Source organism: Peromyscus californicus, unplaced genomic scaffold, assembly GCF_007827085.1.
Source record: "Peromyscus californicus insignis strain IS unplaced genomic scaffold, ASM782708v3 Scaffold_17__1_contigs__length_78620276, whole genome shotgun sequence".
Classification (NCBI taxonomy): domain Eukaryota; kingdom Metazoa; phylum Chordata; class Mammalia; order Rodentia; family Cricetidae; genus Peromyscus; species Peromyscus californicus.
The window spans coordinates 65,859,875-65,879,674 of record NW_026294469.1 but is presented as its reverse complement, the minus strand read 5'-3'; the positions used below and the strand labels follow the sequence as shown (position 1 = coordinate 65,879,674).

The 19,800-nt window shown below is 48.0% G+C and overlaps 1 protein-coding gene across 10 annotated transcripts in view; it reads right to left on the bottom strand.

The window, feature by feature from the left end:
- Positions 1-19,800, bottom strand: part of St8sia5 (ST8 alpha-N-acetyl-neuraminide alpha-2,8-sialyltransferase 5) — an 81,617-nt gene that overhangs the window by 24,940 nt on the left and 36,877 nt on the right. For 6 of the 10 annotated variants that reach the window (XM_052742607.1, XM_052742608.1, XM_052742612.1 and 3 more), the window contains 2 exons: positions 13,438-13,530; positions 537-623 (listed from right to left, as the gene is read on the bottom strand). In XM_052742607.1, coding sequence (XP_052598567.1) covers positions 537-623; positions 13,438-13,530 — 180 coding nt within the window. The remainder of the gene's footprint in view (positions 1-536; positions 624-13,437; positions 13,531-19,800) is intronic. The other 4 variants (XM_052742610.1, XM_052742611.1, XM_052742615.1 and 1 more) reach the window with 1 other exon arrangement.

Sequence of the window (19,800 nt, the reverse complement as noted above, 5' to 3'; positions counted from 1 at the left end):
CCACAGCTCATCATTAACCAACAAGCAGTTATGGATGTCTCTCATCTGTTTGGTTCCCATGAGAGCCTGGAAATACAGCTACTGCCCCTTCCGGAGCTTACTATCTGTTCATTGTGGTCAGAGAGCAATTTAAAAAGTCAACGGCCAGGCTCAGAATCAGGCAGAAGCATGATGGACACGGGACCTCCAAGAAGGTGGGTAGAGCCACTGTCCCAGGATGGGGAGGTGGGGCAGGGAGACTATAAGGGCTATGGAGAGATCTTAAGTGAGTACCTCCCTCCTAGGAGCCTTAGTGTACACCAGCCTGAGCTAGACGTGACAGCCCCAACCTTGTAAGGCTGCGCACGGCAAGGACCACAGCAAAGCATGGGGGCCACGGGCTGAGCGGGTGCCGGCCTTGCTCATATTCCTAAGGCCCTGGGGGCCAGCTCCAGGCGGATGCCCACTGAGAACCAGGTGTTACAGATGATGGATATTTGAAGAGGTGGCAGTGGGGACCCAGGCCACGAGGTAGGCGGGCAGACGACAATGCATACTTGAACAGGTTGGCTTCAGAGGTGTCCATTGCCCACTTGCATATCTGGAGACTCTTCCACCTGTCAAACAGCTCAGACTGCTTCACCCTGTGGGAGCAGCAGCGGGCGGAGATGAGAAGGTCAGGTCGCACCATGTGTCGGCCCTGTTTCCAAAGGCCCTCCCCTCCCCCGCCCCTGTACGCCATATCAGCGGCCGGTAGGCTGCTTTCCTTATCCTTGATTCGAGGTTCATTCCTGAGGGAAGCGCAGAAACCCAAGAGCTGCCCTTCGTGTGCAAACTGTGCAGAGCCAGCCATCCCTTAGCTAGCCACTGTCCCCTACCTTAATCTTGCCTGGATTAGGCATCAGACCTGAGCCCTAGAGCCAGCCCAAATTATTCAAGCTAGCTGATCCTAAGCCTACCTCCCAAAGACCTCAAAGACCTCACCCAGGCTTGCCCCTCACTCTTGCCTCTGGTGGGCATGGAACTCCACCCTACCCCACCTGGTGTGGCCATGCACAGGTGCTGTGTTTTCCTGTTTCTAGGAATCTCCCGTGTCCAGCTGTGGCAGTGCACACCTCTAACCCCAAAGCTCAGGAGACTAAGGCAGGAAGACTATGCATTCAAAGCCAGCCTGAGCTACACAATGAGTTTGAGGCCAGCCTGCACTACAAAATGAGACCCTGTAACAACAACAAAAAAAAAAAAAAACCCCACACTCCCACACACACTCACTAAAAACCTACACTCTTAGTCACTCCACATCTTAACTACTCTCACCTCCAGCAAGTAGACCTTTCCTATGTGCTTCTCCTCAAAGGCTGGCACCATCCTCTTAGAAACCACAGTCTATAAATGAAACAAGACCGCTTCCAATCAGACATCTGCCCAAACCATGCACTGCGCACAGCACAGGCTCATGACCATGGCACCCCCTTTTCAAGTGTAGGTCAGGAGGAAAAGAGAGACGAGCCTCTCTGAACACCTCCAGGCCTTACGATGCTGGCTGTTCCCAAGCACCCTCAGGGAAGGGAACAACGTCTAAATAGATGGGATTCTCCCTTACACTGAAACCCACAAGAGAATTAGTATGTAAATTATAAATTTATTGGTGCACATTTATAATAGTACATTCTGATGAAGTTTCGGTACTGGCAAATGTAGATACTTGATAAATGTGGTTGGTTTGTTGAATGAATGAATGAATAAATAAATAAACCAAATCAAAACCAAAAGTGATGGAACTGAGCGTTATGGTTACACATGCTTGCTACCTCAGCACTTGGAAGGCTGTTATAAGGGGACTTCAGGTTTGAGGCCAAATTGGGCTACATAGCAAGATCCTGTCTCAAAAAGACTAAAGAAGGAAATCCTATGGAACCTGAGGGCTGCTTCTGTGGAGAAACGTTCTGTGTGTGTGTGTGTGTGTGTGTGTGTGTGTGTGTGTGTGTGTGTGTGTGTGTGCGTGTGTGTGCGTGTGTGTGCGTGTGTGCGTGTGCGTATGCGTGTGCGTGTGTGTGTGTGTGTGTGTCCATTAGAGGATAACCTGGGCATTATTCCATCATTCTTGGGTGCTATGTATCTTTTGTGTGTGCATATGAGACAGGGTCTCCATTGACCTAGAACTCATTGATTAGGCTAGCACAGCCGCCAGCAAACTCCAGGGACACTCTGTCTCTGCCTCTGCGGCACTGGGATCGCAAATGTGCACCACCAAACCTGGCTCTTTAAATGCCCGCGCCCCCTCCTCGTGCTGCAAGGCAGGCACTTCGCTGACTGAGCCATTCCTCAGCCCTGACATCAGGTCTTAGAGCGTCAAGTTTTATAATATTCTGTCCCAGACTCCCTTGAGACAGCATCTAGAAGTTGCCAGTCACTACCTTAAATCTGCAATCACCTTGATTCCAGAAACAGCAGAGCCTTGGAGGCGAATCTCCTTAGGAGGGGAACAGGGGCTGTCCCCCTAAACAGCATCAATCATCTGAAAGACCCCAGGCTGCTCCCACAATCCATGACAAGCAGGGCCAGAACTGAGGGCATGATCAGACTGCTTAATCATGCAAACCTCGCGACTGACCTCAGCTCTTCCTCTGTTTAAACCCATGTCAGAGCTCCAAAGATCTGCTGAGATGCTGATGTCTTCCATTTCCCCAGTACAATTAACCTGGGCCATATTTATCAAACTCCCTTCCTGTCTTTCCAATATTACTTTGCTGGATTTTGGGGGGAAATGGTTGGGCCCAATCTGTTGGGAGCCCCTCCCCCAAGTCAGGGCCACATCCTGGGATGTCAGTACCACTTGTATGCACGTTCTGGTTAGTTTCTGTCAAGTTGACACAAGTTAGGATCATCTGGGAAGGGGGAACCTCGATTGAGAAAACGCCTCCCTCAGACTGACATGTAGGCAAGTCTGTGAGGTATTCTCTTGATTGGTGACTGATGTGGGAGGGCCCAGCTCACTGTGGGTGGGGCCACTCCGGGCCGGCAGTACTGGATGGTATCAGAAAGTGGGCTGAGCAAGCCATGGAGAGCAAGCAGGTAAGCAGCACTCCTCCAAGGCCTCTGCATCAGCTCCTGCCTCCGGGTTCCTGCCTTGCTTTCCCACAAGAGCAAACCGTTACCTGGAACTGTAAGATGAAGTGACCCCTCTCCTCCCCACGCGGCTTCTGTCCAGTCTTTATCACAGCAATCGGCGATAAAGTAGGGCGATGCGCCAACACCAGCCGTCACCACCTCCTTTCTCACCTCTCCTTTTCAGACAGGGTCTAACCTCGAACGCCACACACTGCTCCAAGCCCTCCGTCCCACCCACATGCTTCCGTGTCTCTACCACCTTCCGCTCTTCTTAGTTATGTCTTCCCATTGCAGTCAAGATGTTCCCCATTCCCAGGCTGTGCCACTGGGGACAAGTCACTCCCGAGTTCCTGTGTCTGCCTGCACGTGTGGAGTGAGCTATCCCAGCCCTTGTCACCTAAGAGACTCTCCTTATTGTCACCAGGTGGTCACATTTCCTCATAGTGTTAGCTGTGGGGTGTTTACCCACCAACCCCACAGCTCCCCAGAGTTTTCTTGAGTGAGAGCAGCAGGAAATATTAGATAGAAGGATTTAGAATGTGGAGATAAACAGATAGAAAATACAGGATAGCCTCGAGAGGGCCTGGAACCTATTCCAACGAGCCCTAACTGTCTGTGCCCTAAGGTATTTATAGAAATGCCAAGGGGTAGAGCAAAAGACCTCCCCCCAGCACAGCCAAGTGCAGACCATCTCAGACACCTGCCCTCAGGCCTGTGATCCAATCATCCCTCTTTATTCAGACCTGCTGGGTAAAGCCACTAGGAACCTGAAAATTGGCTCCCACAGTTAGCCCTTTGTGAGTGGGACACCAAAGCAGATCAAAGAAGAAAATATGTACAAGGGCACCTGCTTCCCAAAGTGTGTCCCATGAAGCTCTAGCACAGTTTAAATTTTTTTTTAAACCCAAATGTATTTATGGCCAAATGTATTTGGAAAAGCTAAGTTAAAGTCTAGTACTTCCTTTTACTCTGAGAATTCTCAGCTCATTTAATATGTTCTCCTATATTGTTTCTTTCCAAGAAGGGAATATTGCACACAGAGATACTGGACCGTGGGAGCCTTATTTCTGCTGAAATCCACAAGCCCTGGGAACACAGGACAGAGTGTACATTGCACTCTGGCACAGGCATGACCATGACTTCTCTTTCCTAGGGTAAGCAATGCGCCTCTGCTCAGTGTCCTGGCTGGGGGCCTTTAGTTACCCACAGGCCCAGGGCTCTTAGAGGGTCCCTTAAGGGGGTTGCTCCAGCTCCACCATGGGTGGGAAGTGACTAGCCCCTAGGAGCAGAAGGTTCACCTCTTCCTTTAATCGGAACTAGTAACATTTGTCCCCAAACATGGCCAACCACTCACTGCCTATGGGGAGGACACATGGCAGATGGAGGAAGGGGTAAATACAGGACAAATAGATGACGGAATCCAAGGAATTTGGTCTGAGGTGAACATCAGACACTTCCTAACCACAGGATGCTGTACCAGGTATTAACTCTCTGAGCCTCAGTTTTCTCACCCATGAAATGGGCTTCATAGATTTTTTTAAATAATTTATTTTTATTTTAGGTGTATGAGTATTTTGCCTACATATATGTATATGCACTGCATGCTGGCATGGCCAGAAGAGGGCGCTGGAATTCTTGGAACTGGAGTTAAGGACCATTGTAAGCCTCCGGGTGGATGCTGGTAACTAAAACCAGGTCCTCTCTGCAAGAGCAGCCAGTGCTCTTAACCATCTCTCCAGCCCCTTGTAGACTGTAAAAGTTATTAAATAAGAAAACACAATCACAAACTGGGCAGGTGCATGGCACACAGGAAGTGGGCCTAGGTTGTTCTTGTTGAAGCTATTTGACTAGGCTCTCTCCTAGCCCCTGTACTTTTTGTAAAGCCCACACACTCTCTTTCTACACCCTTGATCTTTCTCCCGATATGATCAATACCACAGGGCAGGAATCAGCCTGAGTTCCTCCCTAACTCTGCACTGAGATACACAGCAGGTCTTGGAAAGAATGTGTTGAGTATAGTAACAGACTAACGAATTCCCTGTCGAGTCTGAGTTCAAATCCACTCTACTCATCGAACACCTCTACATGGCCAGACATACAAATACAGTAGTAAGCACAGCATCTCCCTCCTTGTATGGAGATTCCAGAACAACAACAAAGACATGTTGGAAAAAAATATAGACTGCCTTGTCTGGGAACGGTAAACATTATGAAGAAAAGTAGAGCAAAGGACTAGGGAAGTGACTGCCACATGTCCTTCTTGAGGAGGGATGCCTTACACAGAATCTTGAAATAATGTAGAGGCACGTGACTATCTGGAGAAAGTGTAGCTCAGTCAGAGTGAGTACCAAGGCCCTGAGGCAGGAGCATGCTTGGTAGTTAAAGAAAGCCTGCTGAAAGCAAGCCTTTCTTGCAGCTTTCCCAAACCTCCCACAGCAGCCCCAGCCCCTCAGTCCACAGGACATCAGAGAAGAGGTGCTACCACCCAGCAGCACCCTGGCTCACCCACTGCTCCTCTCCCCTTACCTCCTGCAATTCACAGCCCCCTAGAGCAGGATCCACTACTGACTCACACACTTCAGAGAAATGCAGTCCTGCCAACAGGCCAGGCCAGAGGCCCAACGTTTGACTGTCCTGAGCATCCAGACCTTATTCTGGATGTTTCCTATGCCCTTGTCACATCCTAGACCAAGGTTGGGGCTGGACACCCAGCCTTGAATTCTGGCTCCAACCTCAACTCACAATGTGACCTGGGTAAGTCATTTAATCTCTCGGGAGACTCAGCTGCTTTGTCTGTGAGACGGCTCTTGCACTCTGAGCTCTGCACATCTCAAAGGTTGTTCGGGAGAGCAAATGGAGTCACGTGTATAAAAGTGCACTATAGGTTGCTTTACTGATTCAGAACCATCTTCACCTTAAAGATGAAGGGCTGACCCAAACTGTCTCTCCTTTCTCTCATGGCATCACCGACATTCCAGAAGAGAAACAAAATCATTCAAACTTACCAGGATAAACAGAGTGACAGGGAGGGTGTCTCTGTGGAAGAGAATTCTCAACAGGCCCACAGAAAAAAAGAGGGGCTGAGTCAAGGACAGGATGATAAGGTCCCCTCCAAAAATTCTAAAACCAGGAGCAGTGGGTAGGGGCATGGCCCTAAAGATGAGAATCAGTTGTAAGTGACCATGAGCCATCAAGGCGTGGCTGGAGATCAATGTTAGAGTACAGGCCTAGTCTGCGTGAGGTCTCGGGGTAGACCGACCCCCCCCTCCAGAACTGAAGAGAAAGCAAAACAAAAAAACAAAACCATCCAGTCCGATCCACACCCTGCAGCTCCCCAACCAAACATTTGGTGTCAGACGAAGGGAGCAAAGTAGGGACATCAGGCAGTCCTTCCTTTCTAAAGCCCATAGCGCCCCCAGTTAAAAACATGAGCATCCTGCAGCACCGTCTCGAACATCCATTGTCAGACACAGAACACCTACCAGCTTTTAAATGTTTTCAGTGTGAGTATGATCCTGCAACCAAGGGTAACTGAACCCACCTGGAGGGAAAAGAACAAGACAAACTGTTGGGCAAAATGGCCACAGAGAAAACTACTGCAAAACAAGAGGCCAAAAAGACATCCTTGATGTCCCCAAAGATATCCAGGACAATGCCGTATCCTTGACAGTGAGGTGAGGGTGCCCTAAGAACAAAGCCCAGGCTCTGGGCAGAGAGCGTCCTAAAGGAACTGGGAGATGACTTTAAGGAATTTTACCAGGATGGAGAAGCAGAGGGTGAAAAGAGAAATGATGAAATTAAAAGATACACAGAGACTCTGTCTCAAAGAGATATGGTGGGGGAGGGGGGAGCAATTGAAGAAGACATCAGACATCCATATCCACACACAGAGAAAGAACTAGAAAGTGAGAGCGGGAGAAGGAGGGAGGGAGGGAGAGAGATCATTTAGACAGGAAAGGACCCGAATCCTCCCCTCTCGCCCACTGCTTTCTGGGACTTGACTTGAGAATGGGCAGGAGTAAGGAGAAAAACGTGAATCATTGCTGGGTTCTAAACAGAGGTGATTCCAACCTTAAAGGGAAGAGGCGATCTTAACAGTCTTGTCTTTTGTGGTGCAGGGTCTGGAGACACTGTCTGTAGTTGATCAAAGAAACAGATCACTTAGGGAACCCGTCCACAGAAGAGCTAGAGCTAAACAGTGTAGCTTGGATTAGTTTGTTTTCTGTCATTAAAACAAAATACCCGAGGCTGAGTACTTAAAAAGGAAAAGATCTATTTAGTTCATAGTTTTAGAAACTGAAAGTTCCAGATCAGATGGTCCCATTAGCTTAGCCTCTGGAGAGGGCATCAAATGATGTCACAGGACAAGGCAGAAAGCTGAAGACCCTCATGCGCATTCAGATGCACAGGCATATGTGTGTGTGGAGACCAGAAGTCAGCTGTCTTCCTCAGTCACACTCCACCTCATTTTGGGGGACAAGGTATCTCACTGGACCTGGAGCTCACCAATTCAGATAGACTAGTCAGTCCAAGGAGATCCAGGGAGTTTCCTGACCCGCCCCTCCAACCCTGGGGTTACAGGTGCACACCACCACACCTAGCTTTTGTGAGTGCTGGACATGTGAACTAAGCCTTCATGCTTGTGTGGTGTTACCAGTTGAGCCATCTCTCCAGCCCTGCAACCTAGTCTTGAGGAAAGTCACTCATTCTGCGAGACCATCTTTAATCACTTCTAAGGGTGATGCCCCCAATGATCTAATTGCCTCCCTCTAGGCCTCAGTTCTTAAAGGTCCACCATCTCAAGTCTCTGGCACATAAACCCTTGGGTGCAAACCACATCCAAACCACAGCACCCTTAAACTGAGGAAATGTGAAGAGGGGTTTGGGCCTGAGGGAAGGAGGTGGTGTTCTCACTTACTGAAGTTGAAGATCTATGCACATGGTTGGGGAGGGGGGATGATCCCCACCAACATGCGTACATTACTGAGGAAGGTAGTGGCGCAACACAGAAGAAACAGCTGAGAATCCAAGGGAATGATGCAACACGAATTGCTAAACAGTCTTATAAACAGAAAACCCGGAGCCAGATGTTGGGGTGAAAGCTGAAAGGTCAGAGAAGCAGAACAGCCAGCCACTAGCTTACCTCTACGAAATTCTCAGCCTCAAGAGAGCGAGTTCCTGTTTCCTCATGCTTTGTATACTTTTCTGTGCCCTTCCATCTTCCTTCCTTCCTGGTCCTGGGATTAAAGGCGTGTGCCACTATGCCTGGCTCTGTTCCCACTGTGGCCTTGAACTCACAGAGATCAGAATGGATCTCTGCCTCCAGAATGCTAGGATTAAAGGATTAACAGGCTACTACTGCCTGACCTCTATGTTTAATATAGTGACTGGCTTTGTCCTCTGATCCCCAGGCAAGTTTTATTGGGGGTACACAATATATCACCACAGAATGGAGCTAGGGTAAGAAGGCTGGGTTGGCCCTGGATTTGTAGTACTATAAGCTTTTGTGATTTACCTCATCACAATGATAATCTCGCTGCCCTCCCTTAGTTCCTCCTTGTCTTTCAGGGCCTATTGCTGCATTTGCTAACGGTGTTAGCGCTCCATTCTCATCCGCTTTCTCCAAGTGTTCATTGCACAAGTCCATGCTGAGTCCACACAGTGTCTGAGATCCCTGAGTTCAGGGCCTGACTTCACTGAGCCTTGACCTGGCAGGATACACAGATGCTTGAAAGCCTTCTGAACCTGAGCGTTGAGAGGCATGAAGGACCTCCCAGTTCAGAGAGTGGGGCTCTCTGCCAGGGGCCATGGCTCCACGCCACTCTGTTTGGCCTCATTGCTGGACTCTGCACCAAGTCCAGGCCAGCAGGGTAGGGAAGGAAGCCAGGGAGGCTGGCACAGGACTTCTCAAGCGAAACCCCCATGTGGGTGTGAACATGGCAGCAACTGAAGGCTTAACTTTGAAAACAGAGATGGTCAAGGATCAGCAACTGACATTGTCATGACAATCAGAGTGATTCCCCTTATTTCAGACACTGTCAGGAAACAGGGCACTTTCCCTGTGGGGGTTTTCTGGCTGGCTGACTTTTACCATTGATTTGAGAGATTTTTGGATCAAAATTACTCCTACAGGAATCACACATCTCCTTGTGTCCTCAGACAAAATGCCTGCTGACACTGTGTGCCTGAAGGGATATGTGTACATCCACCCAGCTGCCTCCATCCACAGATGGGATTTGACCTTTTCCCTATTATTTAGGTCAGTCCTGCTGTGATGCAAGTTGTGGGATGAGGCTGGAGCTCAGCAAAGTCTGAGAGTGCCCAGATAATATCAGGACTACCTGTACTTAGACGCCAGCCTCTGAGCTCTCCGATCTCTCCCGTGGAGGACCCACAAACCCTTGGTGTGGGAATTCAGGAAGGAAGGCCTGGGGCTTGTTGTTCCCTGACACACCACAGATTCACACAATCGACACCCTGTGAATGACTTAGTATTGTCTTTACCCCTTCTTATACCTCCACAACTCAAGTCCCCAGACAGGACAGCTGTCATGGAAAGAACAGTCTAAGCCAGACTGACTAGCCTGAGGCTGCTGGGATTGCTGTTCATCCCAGGATTCCATCCTGAGGAACGAGACAGGCATCCCCAAGATAGAGAACTAATACAACCGCGGAAAGACGAAAACACCACCCAAAAAAGAGCCCACGACCAGCGACAAGCGTGGTCACAGGCACAGGGAAATCTGAGATTGCTCTTCACATCCCGGAAAATATTTGTCTGTAGGTTCAAAGAAAAGTGTCTTGGTAATTTCTCATCCGGTATCTAAATATCAGCTGTAATGAGAACTCTTATCAGCTGAATTGTGTCTCCCCAAAATTCATATGTTGAAGTCCTGACACCAGTGTGACTGTATTTGGAGAAGTGATCTTTAGAGTCAAAACTAGTGGGGAATGAAGTCACTGGGGTGGGCCCTGGTCCAGTACAACGTGTTCTTGTAAGAAGAGAGTGAGACACAAGACACAGACTGTCACTGTGAAAGGATGACCTTGAGCAAGCCAGGAAGAGGGGCCCTATGACTCCTGCTCTTCATCTTCCTGCCTCCGGAACAAGGAGGAAGAAATTGACTCATCTGGGGCTGAAGAGGTGGCCTGGTGGTATAAGCACTTCCCATGCAAGTGTGAAGACTGGAGTTCAGATCCCCAGAATCCACTTTAAGTGCTGGGTAGGCATGGTGGCCTACCTATACTGCCTGCCTCAGAAGGCTAAGACAGAGGATTCCTACTGCACGCAGGCTAGCAAGACTAGCCGTATCATTGAGTTCTGGGTTTGACTGAGAGACCCTGCCTCAATTAATAAGATGGAAAAGCAACGGAGGATGATTCTTGACATCAACACCTAGCCTCCAATGCATACACACACACACACACACACACACACACACACACACACACACACACACACACACACACACAAAGAAAAGAAAAAAGAAACTAAATGACTTGATAATGGAATTTTGTGGTGCTGACCCCAGAAAACTGATGTAGGAATCAACAACATCATATAGAAAATTAGGTAAAAGGATGGAAGTTATGAAGACAGCCAGGTTATATGCTTTCTCTGCACTTCCTGTCTAGACCTTGAAGCAATCCATGGAGAAATTATATTTTCTAATTTAAAAGTTAACTGTCTTTCCTTTGAAAACTCTGAGAAACACTGTCAACAAGAGTTCTCTAGGATCCCAGTCAAACATGTAAAGGCCTCAAATATTTTAATTCTGAGAAAAGATAAGCAAGGGACTTCTGCTTCTGAATTTAGCTCCCAGATGAGGTCTGGGTAGGCGTTGTCATGTTAACTCCTAGGAAGCATTCCAAAACATCTATCAGGCCATACTCCTATGTACCACCTAAAATCCTGTCCGCAGGGTCTCACGGTCCTCAGAAAAAGATATAGGTGCACCATGACTTCTCTGGCGTCACAGCTTCTGTTTTCCCCTCACATGCTGACCCACAAGCTGCTCTAGTACTGCAGAGCCAGGGTCCAACAGGGTCCTTCCTGTCTCAAGGTCTCATACCAGCTGTTCTATTTGGGATCTTCTTGGTCTAGTTAACAACTCTCACCCCACAGACCAGAACTCTCTCCACCCTTCCTCAGCAAACCCTTGGCTGGCATCACCCACCCTAGGTCAAGTTCCCCGTTACCCTAAGAGTTTGTTTCCTAAGAGTTACTCATGTCAGATTCCCCCCCTGGGCTGTGGACTCCCTGAGAGCTGGGACCACAGTGGTATGTGCTCAGCCCAGGGCAAAACAGACAACAGGAGATAGTCTCTATCCATCTCTAGAAAGGACACAGTTATCTGATCAATATGGGGCCATAACCTATACAGATAATCCAAGGCTATCTCAAGGCCTCACTCTTGGGAATTCCAGCAGCTGCATATGGAATCTGCTAATTTGGACCTTACATGTCTCCTAAAGGCCTATGTGTTGAAGGCTGTTTCTTAGGAGTCTGCTATGGACCTTACATGTCTCCTAAAGGTCTATGTGTTGAAGGCTGTTTTTCATGGTGATGCTATTGAGAAGCTGTGGGATATTTAGGAGGTAAGGCCATGTGGGAGGTCTCAAGGTCATTGGGACTGGCCCTTGAAGGTGCTGGTAGGAACCTGGTCTCTTTCTCTTTCTACTTGGTCATGAACACAGCAGCTTTCTTCTCCCTCCTGCTCCCTGGGATGGCAGGCTGCCTCAACACAGCCCACTCACCTCCAAGTTATTACCTCATGTACACTATAGCGGTAGAAAGCTCATTGACACAGAGTCTGTGTGTAAGAAAAACTGCTGTTGCCATAGAAAAAGAAATGAAAGGAAAGAGAGTGGAGTGCTAGGGAATAATCCTCTTGTACACTGTAAAGATTTGTCACTTGAATTGGTTTAAGAAAATGTGGCTAGGCCAGTAGCCAGGCAGGAAGTATAGGTGGGGCAAATAAACTAAGAATGCTGGGAAGAAGAAGGGCGGGGTCAGGTGTTACCAGCCAGGTGCAGAGGAAGCAAGATGAGAATGCCATACTGAGAAAAGGTACCAAGCCACGTGGCTAAACATAGATAAGAATTATGGGTTAATTTAAAAGTAAGAGCTAGTTAATAATAAGCCTGAGCTACTGGCCAAGCATTTATAATTAATATTAAGCCTCTGAGTAGTTATTCAGGAACTGGCAGGCAGGAGAGGACTGTCTGACTACGGTGGAGTACTCATGCCTACTGAGTGCCAGTGCCACCCCAACCCCCTAGTTGATGCCTGCTGTCTATCTCATAAACTATTTCCACTAGTCGGCAGCAGTGCCTAAGAAGTAGGTAATGCTGCCTCCATTTTATAAGTTAGGAAAGGCTCAGAGAAATTAAGTAATTTGCCTGGTAATTAGAGCTGGGCAAGACCCACAATCAGCTTTCAGTCCCAGGTCTGCCTGAACCCAAAGCTTATACTTTCTCCATGGCCCACACTACCTAGCTTCTAGCTGCTAGCCATGGTCAGAGTCCTTGGAATCATGTCAGGGGGCCATGAGTCCACAGAAGCATCCAACATTACCTCTGTAAAAATTTTATTTTGTCCATGTCCAGATATAATTATTTCTAAATAAATTCAGACCCTGACATAACTACTATCATCCAGATCCCTCTAGGTAGGTCTGCTGGATTCCTGGGAGTCATAACAAGAGAATATCCAGCTATGAGGCTCAGGCCTTCCTTCCATTGGCTGTAGGAGCACTGTGGGTGATGGACTGTGGAATGGGATGGAGTAGGGGGTGCTCCTTTGCCATTTCTATAAAGGTGTGTTGAAGGAATCTCTACACAGAGCTGTTGTTATGCACCGATGATCTAGAAGGATATACTGGGCTTTCAGGAACTAGAACTTGATGTCTGTGTGAGAGAGATATCACCACATACCATTTGCAAAACTTGGATTTTGTATCACTTAAATAATTAACAAATCAAAACTTTCAAAGAAATTAAAATTGTAAATGGCAACATCGAGTGGACAAGGCTTAACCCAACAGTACAAAATGCTGAATTTCAGGTCAGGCACTCCGGGGCCTCTTGGATTTCTACTCAACAGGAGCCCTGCAATGATAATTGAGGAGGCTGGTAACTGAGCTGAGGACTTTCACACCCAGTCAGCAGAGGCAACCAGGCAAACCTGGTCTTTGCTATAAAACAGCTCTCAGGGCTTTCTAATGCCAGCGAAAGATCTAATTCCCAGGTTATGACGTTTACCTTGTGTTTCTTGTTCCCTTCGGTTCTGGGGTCTACCCACCCACCCCACCTCCACATGCCCACTCCTAGCCCAGGCACACTCACATGGACAGCACCTTCACCTCCAGGATCTCCTGCCTCAGCTCCAGGCATCTCGTGGAGTTAAATTCTAAAGGCCCCTTGTAAAATTCAAAGTACCTGAGAACCAACAGAGACAAAAATTATACAGAGAAACAGACCGGCTTTTCTAGAACCTGCCAAGGGTCCTTCTGAGAAAAGGAGCTCATCCTAGTCCAACAAATAAAGCAAACCAACCCACCCCATCACAGGACCCAGAAGGAGGATGGCTCTAGGTAGGAGCAACCATACTGTACTATAAGCATGTAGAGGAACAAAACCCACTTTAGCCAACATTGAAAGGCAGGCACAGGTTTCATTGCAAGGCTGTGCGGGATGTGACAGGGACAGGCTCTGTGTGCTCTGATCAGACAGAGCGGGAGATTGGCAGCACCCAGCAGCCCATCTGGCTGGCAAGCAGTGAGCTGTCCCATCCTTTCCTGCCCCTTTTGCCTTTCTCTCACTCTTAGGACAATGTCCCACAACACAACCCCGGGCATAGTTGAGATTGCCACAGATTTTTCCATTCACAAAGCATTTCCATTCCCATCTGCTCCCTTAGTGCTCATGCTCATACAGTGCTGTCTCTGAGACATGGCTGCTCTTGCCCCATCTGCTTACCAAAACAGCTGGTGTACCCACAGCCCTGGAGTAAACTGTCACCTTCCTGAGCCAAAGCCAGGTGATCCTTTCCTAACGGGCCTCTCCCACTCCCAAGGTGGTTCTGCAGCTGGAGCATATGGAACCAGGAGTGTGGGATCCCAAGACCGCCTTGGACATGAATCAAGAGGACTGTAGGGCCTGCACACTAACCGTGGGGTCAGTGGTCTCTTGACAAGTAACCCTCAAGAACCAAAAGTGGAAGAGGCACCTAGAGCCATCACAGAGCCAGACCCAAGTGCTGGGAATGTAGGAGCTTGTCTCAGCAGTGGTTACCACACAGGCACCCCATTGCCAAGCCAATGCTACAGACATGAGTGTGCTGATTTAAAAATCATAAAACATGGGCTGGAGAGTATAGTGCTTGCCTAACATGCTCAAGGCCACAAAAAATGTTCTGTACAATCAATTGTCTCCTATTTCCAAACTCAATTGGCTCTGTATCTTTATGTCACGAAAGAATTAGGCAGTGTTCCTAAGAACTGGGAATTGAGGATCTCCGTAATATCAAACTCACTCTCCCTCTGTTTCCCTCTTGCTTCTGAACTCCTTTCTCTGTCTCTCTCACTCAGCAAACTCAGGATCAGAACCTAGGTCAAAGGCCTAGACCTTTGGGAGCTCTCATGTGGTACTTACCCCTGGGCTCTACACTCTGTATCTTAATTAGAACAAATAATATCATATTATCATAATCTGCCTCTTGTCTATGGCCCTTCCAAATGAGGAGCATCTCAAATACAGGGATTATGTCCTTGTTATTTCTCTACCATCTGAACTACAGAAACAGGCATGCTAGAGACCCCATTTCCCAGACTCCTTTGAGGCTAAGGCCCTGGAAACAATTTAGGTCCAACCAATCAGAAACACATTCACGAGACCAATTCCAAACTGCTCCTTGAAAAGCATGAAAAGGAACCTGGGGCAGACAGAGGTGGCATGATTCTCAAAAAAACCTGGTCATGGCAATAGCTTGTATGATGGCATTTCACAATGCCATTGCTCAGTGTGATGGCTATTCTTGGTTGTCAACCTGACTACATCTGGAATTAACTAAAATCCAAGTGGCTGAGTATACCCGTGAGAGATTTTCTTAATCACATCATTTGAGGTGGGAAGATTCACTTTCAGTCTGGATCTTCTGAGGTGGGAATATCCACCTTTAATCTGGACCACACCTTCTGGTGTGTCTTAGTCACTGTTCTACTGCTGTGAGGAGACACTATGACCAAGGCAGCTCATAAAATACAGCGTTTAATTGGGAACTTGCTTACACTTTCAGAGGTTTAGTTCATTATCATCATGGTAGGGAGCATGCAAGCAGTTGCTGCAGCAGTAGCTGAGAGCTACATCCTGATCCATAGGCAGAGGGAGAGAGAGAGAGAGAGAGAGAGAGAGAGAGGGAGAGAGAGAGAGAGAGAGAGAGAGAGACTGAATCTGGGCTTGGCATGAGATTTTGAAACCTCAAAGCCCACCCCAGTGACACACTTCTTCCAACATGGCCATGCCTCCTAATTTTTTCCAATAGTGTCATTTCCTGGTGACAAAGCACTCAAATATATGAGCCTATGAGGGAACAACCACCACAAAAGCCCATGCCAAGCCCAGAGTCTGTCTCTGTCTCTCTCTGTCTCTGTCTCTCTCTCTACCTATGGATCAGGTTGTAGTTCTCAGCTACTGCTTCAGTGGCTGTCTGCACACCACCATGCTCCCCACCATGATTATAATGGACTAAATCCAATTAAATGCTTTCTTTTATAAGAGCTGCCCTGGTCATAGAGCCTCTTCAAAGCAATAGAACAGTGATTAAGACAGAAAGAAATTGGTACCAGGAGTGGGGTATTGCTGTGACAAGCCTGACCATGACGTTTGTCATAGGAATATGGAAGATTTGGATGACTGGAGCAGAAAAGCTATTGAGCACTTTAAGTGGGGTTTACCGGGCCATCCTAGTAGGAACATGGATGATAGTGGTGCTGAGAGTGATATAGATTATGATGGTTGGGCTCAAGAGGTTTCAGAAGATAATAGCCTAGAAACTGTTCTTGTGATATTTTGGAGAAGAATGTGGCTGCTTTCTGCCCGTGTTCAAAAATATCTGCCTGAGGTTAAATTGAAGAGTTTGGGATTAATGGAAGTGGCAAAGTAGATTTCAAGGTAGCCTAGTATTGATTGTGTTGTATAGTTATTGGTAATCACTCTTATGCAGGTCTATAATGAAAAGTAGCAAGCCAGCAAGAAGCACCCCTTCATGGCCTCTATGTCAGCTCCTTGCCTCCAGGTTCCAGCCATGCTTGAATTCCTGTCCTGACTTCCTTCAGTGATGAACTACAATGTGGAAGTAGAAACCAAATAAATCATTTCCTCCCCAATTTGCTTTTGGTCATGGTGTTCTCTCTCTCTCTCTCTCTCTCTCTCTCTCTCTCTCTCTCTCTCTCTCTCTCTCCATTTCTTTCTTTTGGTTTTGTTTGCTTTTTTTTTTTATGAAACAGGGTTTCTCTGTGTCCTGGAACTCACTCTGTAGACCAGGCTGGCCTTGAAATCAGAGATCTGCCTGCCTCTGCCTCCTGAGTGCTGGGACTTATGGCACCACCACCCAGCACTTGGTGTTTCATCATAACAATGGTAACCCTAACTAGGACCTGGTATGTGGATCTGCTAAAGGGTGTGGAAGAAAGAAGCTTTTCATCTCTGCCTGCTTGCCCTTACTCTCACAGGCAGTCCATTCCTTCACTAGCCTTAGAGCCTTCTTCTTCATGATTCTGATGTGTACTGAAGAGCAGCTAAGACATCCAGTCTCATGGGCTGAACAACCACTGGATTCTTGGACTGTTCATCGGTAGACAGTCATTGTTGGACTAGCTGGATCACAGCTTGTAAGCCACTCTAAGAAATCCCCTTTTATATTTTTTATATGTTCATTTTTCACTATACTCATTCTGTATTTCATTGTTCCATTAGATAACCCTGACTAATTCAGCCACTTACTCATTTTTCTCAAAGATTCTGAGCTGGGAGTGCCCTTAAGAAATCCCTTTCTCCTGTAAGTACCTGACAAGCGTTCTGTTATCTGCAACTAAGAACAAGGGGCCAGCTTGGGGCCACCAGACAAGCCCATGACCTTGGCTCTGACTCATGTAGTTTTCCAGTCACAGTGGAAAGTAAGGTCTGATATCTTGCAACAAGCAGTCCCGTTTGCAACCAGACCCTGCAGGTGTCAGCTAAGCATTGGAACCGAGGGTTGGGTGAAGTCACCATCCGAGACTGCTGCTCAGAAAAACTCCAGATACAAATGTTGTCAAGATAATTAAGTCTAGACCAGAAGTTCTCAACCTGTGGGTGATGACTCATTTGGGGGTCCGATATCGGATTATCAGATACCCTGCATATCAGATTATTTACATTATGATTCTTAACAGTAGCAAAATTACAGTTATGAAGTAGTAACAAAATAATTTTATGGTTGGGGGGTCACCACAGCATGAAGACCCCTATTAAAGGGTCGCAGCATTAGGAAGGTTGGAAACCACTGGCCTAGAGTCTTCAGGGAGCTGGAGACTTGCAGACACGACTCCTGTGTTTACAAGCCACTGGGAACCTTCCCCTTTCTGTCTCTTTTCTCTCCTAGTTTGAACTAAGACAGCATCTTACATCTGACCAGCCAGCCTCCCCTCTCCTCCGCCCAACCATCCTTCCTTTTCCACTCCAACCTTTATCTTTCTCCTGAATCTCCAAAAATCACTCATACAGGCAACCAAGCAATTCTAAATGATCTTGTGCCATGTGTCTAGGGGTTCTTAGGTTGAGAGGTTTTCAGAGCTGGGCTCACATCCCTTATTAGCCACTGCTATAATCTGAGTGCTTGTGGCCCTCCAGAATCCATACATTGAAATCCCAAACCCTGAGATGAAGGGATTAGGAGGCAATAGGATCAGATGAGTTGTTTTTTCCATCCTATATTTATAAGGTAGAGCTCTTGTAAAATTCCTTATAAAACAGAACTGAGAGGATACATTGTCCCCTCTACCATGAGGATATGGGGAGCAGGCATGTCTATGAACCAGGAAGCAGATCTTCCTTTGAAATTTGGACTCTCAGTCAAATCTCTAGAAATAAATTTCCATTGTTTATAAGCACCCCAGTCTCTGTATTCTCTTTCAGTAGCGTGAATGAAGCCATCTTAGCCATTTTAGCCTTGTCATTTCCAGCCTTAGCCTCCAGTCTATAAAGGCTGAATGCTACGTGAGCCACAACCATGACACTGTTGACATTTCCGGGAAGGCGTAACACACAGGATGTGGAAGAAGTGCTCGTCCCCACTGCCCTGCCATTGAAGGGCAAGTGCTGCCAGCAGATGCCACCGGGGGACCCAGGGAGGGTGACACTTGCTTCTCTCCGCTCAGCGGGTCGATAGCAGAGCTGAGTCAGGGATGAATAACGCAGAAGTTTCTCTGCCATCTGTTCTAGCGACGCTGCCTTCTGCTGAGCTTACCAAACCTCCTTCCGCCTCCCCACGGCTGCAGCCCATGCCAAGTCCTGCCTGGGTGTTAGATGTCCTTGATCACCCTGCCTCGGCTAAGCACTACAGGTATGCAGACTGTGTTGCTGTTGGGCATGGCGGCACACCCCTCTAATCCTAGCATGTGGGAGGCAGAGGGAGGCTGATCTCTGTGAGTTCCAGGCCAGCCAAGGCTACAGAGTGAGATCCTATCTCAAAAACCAAAAATAATGTTTCTGAGGCCTTGACCCCTGGGCCCTGCCCACCCTACAGGGAGTGTCCCTTCCATGGTTCCTAGAGACTGTGACAGACTAGCCTAGGAGTGCCTCTGCCATGGCACTCCACCAAAACAACCATTCTCAGATCCTTCCTTCTCCAACTTCCACACTCTGTGCCGTCATTCCTTGGCCTAACCACCCTAGGGCCAGGTATAGGCAACCTTGACCAGTCCCTATACCATGGAACCTGAAGAAAATATTCCAGCAGGCTAATTCTAAAACTGCATACCCTGTCTTGCCAGTTCCTGCCCTCGGGCCACTTGTCCACACTGCCACCATGTTTCTGCTGCCTCCCAACTGGCCTGGAGCTTCTTCTCATCGGCCCGGTGTGGTGAGTTGCACTGTGTTTCCAGGAACTAGTGACTATAAAACCCCCTCCCTCCTGACAGGCATTTGCATATTTATATCTTACTATTTCCAATGAACACAAATCCTAGGCCCCCGAAACACCCTTGGCCAAGTCATCCAAGCTGCTCGCCGACTGTGTCGGAAGCCGCAGCTTTGCTGTCAGGAAAAGGAAATCAGCGATCCCTGCTTCTTCCTCCCACCCATGCTAGGCTCTGCTCTTGGGTGCGCACTCTTCCTGCCTGATCTCTACCAATGACACACGGTTGACGACACAGCGTTTCAGGGAGCACTGCCACACTGGGAACCCCAAGATTCTGCCTGTGGCGGGAAGTCTGAAGGGTGCATCTGGAGGAAGCTGTGCAAACGGGGAGTGCCTGAATCCACGGAAGGGATGCTCACACCCTTTTGTGTGGGGGAAGAACCCCACGTGAGAGTGACAGGTGTAACATGCAACAACAAACCGTGACCTGCAGAAAGAATTACGCGTGTGCGTGAGAGTGCCCAGGGGAGGGATAGCCTGTGATGAGATGCTACTGAGACCTCTCAGAGTCATGGGATGGGGATAACTTT